Source organism: Oratosquilla oratoria, chromosome 7, assembly GCF_046742065.1.
Source record: "Oratosquilla oratoria isolate Oo_2021 chromosome 7, ASM4674206v1, whole genome shotgun sequence".
Classification (NCBI taxonomy): domain Eukaryota; kingdom Metazoa; phylum Arthropoda; class Malacostraca; order Stomatopoda; family Squillidae; genus Oratosquilla; species Oratosquilla oratoria.
Window position 1 is genome coordinate 34,111,916 of NC_134783.1, and position 7,412 is coordinate 34,119,327.

General features: G+C 35.5%; 1 protein-coding gene across 5 annotated transcripts in view; it reads left to right on the plus strand.

The window, feature by feature from the left end:
* LOC143027045 (dual specificity protein phosphatase 3-like) overlaps positions 1-6,004 on the plus strand; it is a 94,730-nt gene extending 88,726 nt beyond the window's left edge. For 4 of the 5 annotated variants that reach the window (XM_076187921.1, XM_076187923.1, XM_076187929.1 and 1 more), the window contains one exon: positions 540-6,003. In XM_076187921.1, coding sequence (XP_076044036.1) covers positions 540-691 — 152 coding nt within the window. In that variant the 3' untranslated portion in view covers positions 692-6,003. Of the gene's footprint in view, positions 1-539 lie in introns of all 5 variants that reach the window. The other variant, XM_076187928.1, reaches the window with a different exon arrangement.
* The last annotated feature ends 1,408 nt before the right edge of the window (positions 6,005-7,412 follow it).

A 7,412-nucleotide genomic window follows, 5' to 3' on the forward strand; every position in this document is an offset into this window, starting at 1 on the left:
TTTCCTTCCCTGATTCTCTCCCAGATTTGAAACCAGCAGTGGTTCATCTCTACTCTTAATAGCGTTGTATCACTCCTTGTCCAATCAACTGGCATAATTTTTCATCTGGCTTTGCCTGTAAAAAAATTAAATCTAAGAGTGTTGCCCATTGGCTGTTTATCATTGGTTATGTGTGGATATGATAGGGTGGATGCAGAGGAGTTCACCATATGGTAAAGTGTTTGGGGGTAATCAGATTTGGCTGTTTGGCATGCTATGAAGGAGCTATGCATTAATGCTCTGTATTTGACCTAAATAGTGTGAAGAGGGGGGGGTGGTCAGAGTGACCCTTTATCACAGAAATGCTGAGATGGGATGGATGGATGATTGGTTCTTTTAATATAGGTGTGTGTTTTGGCTTGGCCAACCCCTTTATAAGGGGGAAAAGGCCAATGGTCCATAATAGTATACAAAAATGCAACTTCTTCTTATGACATATTTTTGCCTTCATATAAATATGAGAGATATGTTTGGTAATTTAATTGTTCTTGTTTATGCAGGTCGGGCTGTACGTCCAAACAATGGATTCTTACAACAACTTGCTGATCTTGATCTACAGTTATTTAGGGAGAGACTGGAAAAGTACAGGAGAGAACATTCTGACTCAGATACAGATTCTGATTCAGACTCAGACAGTGACAGTGAATGCTAGTATTCTCATTTGAAGGAAATAGGTTTTTTGATATGATCATTGCAGTATAACTTTGTTTCTAAAGGGCTTCAAAAAGTATGGAGAATATCATACAAATGATTAAGCTTTTTGATGTGGTACTGAGACCTTTTCATGGTATTGAGTAAGAAATTACAGTATTTATTATAAGAGTATGTGTTCACTTTTTTCTGCTAAGATGTGATCTCATCATTATATCTATGATTTATATCTAACTAATTTTCTCATTTTTAATCATGGTCACAACAATTAATCACTTTTTGAGTTTGTATTCATCCTTCAAATATGTTTATTCTCCAGGATTTTTTTTTCACCAGCAGGAGTATTTACATACATATAAGTAGTTTCTCATGATAAAAGAAACATATAGTTCCATATTCCTCATAATCAGGATTAAGTTAAGATTGTACTGATTGTACTTGTGTCCTCTTATGATATCAATTGTTAAGTTATATTCCTACCTTTCTTTGTGTCCTATGTTGTAATAACTACTGTAGGCCTACTTGTCTTTAATGTACAATCAATATGCATAATAGAGTACAACCATCCCTTGATTTAATGGAGAAAATGGGGGAAACATTTAGTCCGGTAAACAGAATAAATTGAACATATTTACTGTAATCTACAATCAGACTTATCAAGGATTGTGAAGATGGGTTCTTCATCTAGTGGGGAAACTCAAAATCTTATTCTGAGCTACTGGATTTTGTCAATTGCCTCCAAAATCCATTAAATGGGTGTCCATTACATCAAGGATTGAGTGTACTCTTATGAACAAATGTAAAAATTTGTACAGCCAGTACATTGGATTATGCTTTTATTTGCAAATAAATTGATGGTTATTCTAAAAGGAATTAGACAAAGTTAAGAATCTCATAATTTTGAATATTTACAAATATCTTGTTTTTCTAATTTGCTTAACTTACTCCAGGTTCTTGATGGGTGGATATCAGTTGTGGTCTTTAGAATAATGATGAAAATTATAATAATACCCTACTCCTAGGGAACTCCACTAGTAACACTACCCCATTTATATTTTACACTGTTAATGGTGACCCAATTTTTCTGCCACTAATCCATGCTATAATCCATTCACACACTTTTCCTCCTATGCCATGGGCCTTAATTTTATTTACTAGTCTCTGACAAAGAATCTTTTCAAACTGGGAGCCAAAATAAGAAGTAAGTCTCTGGTGGAGCACTTTGTCAAATGCTTTGCTAAAGTTGAAGTATATAACATCATAACTATCATTATTATCAGTTGCCTTGTAAACATTAGTGTAAAAGGACAAAATATTAATTACATCCAACCTACCCTTGGTGAACCCATACTTTGAATCATGAATCAGATTATGCCTTGCTCTATGTTCCCTGATACTATTTGCTATTACTGATTCCAGCATTTTACCTATAATTGACATCAAACTAATTGATCTGTAGTTTTGCACAGAGGATTTATCTCCTTTTTTAAATACAGGAACAATGTTCACATGCACCCAAGAAATAGGCCCAAATCCAGTGTCATTCAACTCTATCTGGGGATAGACTGGTTTTCATCCCATAGAATGGATAATTTACTAAAATCAGTACAGAGGAGAAAGACCAAAATAATACAAGGGCTTAGAAGTTTACTTATACAAAGACAGGCATATGCATTTTAACTTACACTCTCTGGAAAGTTGAAGAGTGTGGGATAATCTAATAGATATTCAAATGGGTCAAGGGCTTTAACAAGGGTAATGCAGACAAGATAATCATATTAAGACAGCCATGTAGGAGTCATAGTAATGAATTCAGACTGGACAAATTTAAGTTCAAGAAGGAAATAGGAAAGAACTGGTTTACCAATAGAGTAGTTAACAAACGGAATAGACGCATAACATTGTAGTGAGCACTGGAACAATTGGTTGTTTTAAGAGAAGATTAGATAACTTTATGGATACGAATAAAAGGTGGTAAGGGACATGGAACTGCCTAGTGTAAGTCTTGTGGTCTCTTGCAGTTTCCTACATTCTGTTCTTAACTTCTCATACACATCAGTCAAGTGCAACACATGCTATAAATGGGTCCATCTTTCAGGAGTGTCTGCAGGAATTTTTGTAGGGGAGGGTAGGAATTTATGTAGGAAGGATAAAGTCAAAGATAATATATGTTTATAGTATAGGATTATCTCAAGATGAACACTTCAAACTGGCTGCATAGGCATATATGTACATTATTTACATGACTTACATTTGGACTTTTGTCATACAGTGACATTCTATAACTTGAAAATCTAACAAAGATATACATAACAACCAGCAAAGTTTTAAACATATCCTGGATTTCTAGGAGGGGGATGGAAACTACAACTTCCCTCTGTTCCCCTTGGAGATGCCCATGCCACCTTGCATGCACTGCACTCACTATCAACAAACTGAAAGACAGCACATTGCTGTATGCCTGACCCCTGAAAGGACAAAGTCCACCTAGCCAGGCTGCAGTGTGGCCACCATCCAGCCCTTCTAAATTACCAGAGGGAGCTGGATGATTGCATCATAGATAACTGTCCAGAATGTAACACTTCACCCAGTGCTATACAACACATTATGGAAAACTGCATTGTACACAATTTCACATACCAACAACAACATATTCTCCATAAAGGACTTGTGGGAATACCCTGTTCCAGCCATGGCATTTTTCAGGGTTGATCAAAGCTTTAACTGTCATCTTGTCATTCAGAATTTTTTTTTTGTGCCTGCTTGGGAGGTACTACTTAATGTTTTAGTCATAGATGTCATAGATAAAGGCAAACATATTTGTCTTGTTATATGAATATCTTGCTGATAATTGATATATTTGGGCAAAGTGTCCAAGATTCCCACATTTGGTGCACACTGCATTTTTTACCTTACACAGCTTCTTTAGGTGAATTGTTCCTTCATGAAAGAAAGATTTTCTAGTACTTGACTGGACCACATTTATGGTTAGGAATTCATCCTATTCTATGCACTCTAATATTAACTTCACAGCAGTACTTGATTGGTACTGTAGCTGCAGTCACTGATGAATGTGCAATATGCTTAAGAGTGTATCTGAGCCATCTCAAGTGCATGAGCCTGGTTCACCACTGTGTCAAGGTCTAATTCAAGATTTTCTAAAAGTCTCTGCCGAATGGCATTTGATGTCATTCTGGTTATGAAGGCATCTTTGATGGACAGCTCTTTAGCTCTTTAACTTGTTCTTCAGTGGCAGCTTCAAAGTCAGTCTTATGCCAAACTCTTCATTTTCTCTAAAAACAGGCCCAGTATCTTGCCTGACTGTTGTCTGCAAGTGGCCTTAAATAATACTCTTTGGATAAACAAAGTATGCTTTTAATATTTTGATTGCTTCCTGGTAGGGAGCAACATTCCTGATTAAGTTGAAGATGTAGCTCAATGCATATGTTTAAAGAAGTTTCAGCTTCTCTGGATTCAGAAAAGGCTTTACTGATTTAATGAATGCCTCAAAGCTGGAGCTCACATGTCTCACTCATCTGCTACTACTGATGACTGGGTTTGATTTAGATTGAGAAGTTCAGTTGTTTAAAGTGTGATGGTACACAAATGTCATCAAATGCCTTGATCTTTTTTTTTTTTAAATGAATCACAACCATAGATTTGAAACATCAACTCAAACACAAAGGCTAGTTTGTGACATAGGTGAATGTGGGGATGAAATGGGTGGGAGTGGATTCATGCCCTTGATCCCAGCACCATACACACACACACATGCATGAAACAATAGTGTGTGCAAGCACCATACAAGAATCTAAGAACAAACTCGATTTTGCAAGATATAAAAATGGGTCACCATGAGCATAGATCCCCTTCCCATATAATACAATTACAATTAGGTAAATACACAAACACACACAAATTTGAAGAACAAACTTGATGCTGAAAGATACAGACAGGTCACTACAAGCATAGCTCCCTTCCCGTATAATACAACAAGGTAAATACACATACACACATATATGTATATATATGTAAGAGAGGTATGGAAGGCAGATGTGGAGGGAGTGAACATGAGGGGACGTCCTAGGATGAGGTGGATGGATGGGGTGAAGGGGGCTTTGGGGAAGAGGGGAATGTCTGTTGAGGAAGGATGGGAGAGGACAGAAGACAGGGGTGAATGAAGAATGGTTGTATATGGATGATGTTGTGATGCATGAGGTGGAATGGGTGGGGAGATGGGGGGTGAGGTAGTATGTGTGAGCAAAATTTGATGCCACCCGAAGGGATTTCTCCCTGTCTTCTCCTTTTATGCAATGGGGGGACGGAGAGGGGGGGTCGCCGATTTAATGAAGCGGCCTTGCTGTGGATGTGCTGTGTCTTGCGACACTGCTTCTGACCCAGGGCAGTGGACAAGGTGCAGGGATGACCCGTCATCCAGGAGGTGCTAAGATAAGAGGGAAGAGGGAGGGTGGAGGGGTGTGGAGTGTATTTAGGGATGGAATGGGTGGGAATGATTTTATGCCTTTTCCTTTTTGGCTACCTCCCTTGTAAGGGGGAAAAAGCCTTGGTATATGTATGTGTGTGTGTATATATATATATATATATATATATATATATATATATATATATATATATATGAGGTGTGTTTTTTAAGTAAGTACCATTTTGAAGTAAAAATTAAACAAGTAGACTTTTCGTAACAATTCTATTTTTACATGAAAGCCTGTACTGTGATCTATTTTTCAACATAATTACAAAATCATCTGACTGTGTTTAAGTTTGTTTGTTAGTACTGTACTTAAAATGCCTCCTCCGATTGAGAATACCGCTGACTGTGAAATACGTGCTGTGATTTGTTTTCTTACTGTTAAAGGCATGAAAGTGGCTGAAATTCATTGTCAGATCAGTGAAGTGTATGGAGAAATCATTATGAGTGATGGGATGGTGCAGAAATGGGTGAGAGCTTTTAAAGATGGCCGTACAAATATGCATGATGAGGAACAAAGAGGACGACCTTCACTCATTACTGATGGTTTGGCACACATTTGTACGGCCATCTTTAAAAGCTCGCACCCATTTCCGCACCATCCCATCCCTCATAATGCTTTCTCCATACACTTCATTTATCTGACAATGAATTTCAGCCACTTTCACGCCTTTAGCAGTAAGAAAACAAATCACAGTGTGTATTTCAAAGTCGGCGGCATTTTCAATAGGAAGAGGGATTTCAAATACTCACAAATTTAAACATGGTCAGATGATTCTGTAATTATGTTGAAAAGTAGATTACAGTACAGGCTTTCATGTAAAAATAAAATTGTTACAAAAAGTCTACTTGTTTCATTTTTATTTCAAAACAGTACTTAAAAAACATGCCTCATGTATGTTTGTATATATATATATATATATATATATATATATATATATATGTACATATATATATATATATATATATATATATATATATATATCTATATATACACACACACACAAACATTACCTTCAGGGTATATGTACATCTTGTACTATTCAATATCAATGAATCCCATCTCCAAGCTATCCCGGTTGTCCCTTCAAAATACAATATTTGCTTGTACCAAAAACTAAAGACATCTGAAATATGATTTGATTTTACTCCCATGCTTTTCAGATAAAGGACTCCCTCTCTGTACTTATCCAATGTTAACATTTGGCATAGTTATAATAATTCTGATTTAAAGTTTATTCCTGCCTCATAACTCTGTGAAACTTACCAAAATTTTCTCAGTCTGTTTTCCTCCAGTGTTTGCCTTATATTCTTAATTTATTTGTACGTAATTGAGCATTATGGTTTTGTTATGTGACTTTTTGCAATTACTTAATTTTTTTGTCTCTAATGAAAACTAGTTGTTTAACAAACATTTATCAAGGCCCTTTCTTCTTTTTCTGTTGTACTAAAAATGTAAATGTTAGTTTAGGGTTAATTTGTCTTGCAAAAGAAATGTTTAGTATCATAATCCTTTGGCTTTGTGTTTAGTAATTCAGTTTCTTCATCAAATGATGTGCTTTGCTTATTATGCAATTAATCTCATGTAAGGTGACTTAGCCTGTATTCTAATTGCATATACTCATTTTTGTACCCTTGTAGTTGAATAAGTTGTTCACAGTTATATATTCATTGAACTCTAAAAGTTTTGGCTTGTACCCAGTTCAGAAACTGACCAAGGAAGTAAAACAGTTTAATGTTTATGAGATCATCCTTTTAGTAGGTTCTGCAATCACAACAAAATATTATATGAGAAAAAAAAATTAATGTTAAATAATAGTACAAACAATCAATGAAGTAATTGCTGTATTGATGTACGGATATACAGTTATCCTAAGCTTGTTGATATACTGTATTTAGATTTTGTCAGTCAGGTAATCATATCAGAGTTGATCTTACATATATTAAACATTATGAATAAATAGATAAACCATGTTTTCCTTTCAGGAGTTGTAGAATAGATCTGGCAAACTTATTTTTTTATGTAATGTATTGTTTAACAATACTACTTTTCTTTTGTATTTCTACAACGTAGAGACACAGTCATCATAAATGATAGCTTCTACAAATTCTTCTAATATGTTTTCTCAAACTTGATATATAAACATATCTGTGATCTAAGTCATTATGAATTTAGAAAAAGTAGCTACATCATGTGGGTATTCAAGTTGATGTATGTAAATCAGGACATTGTAAA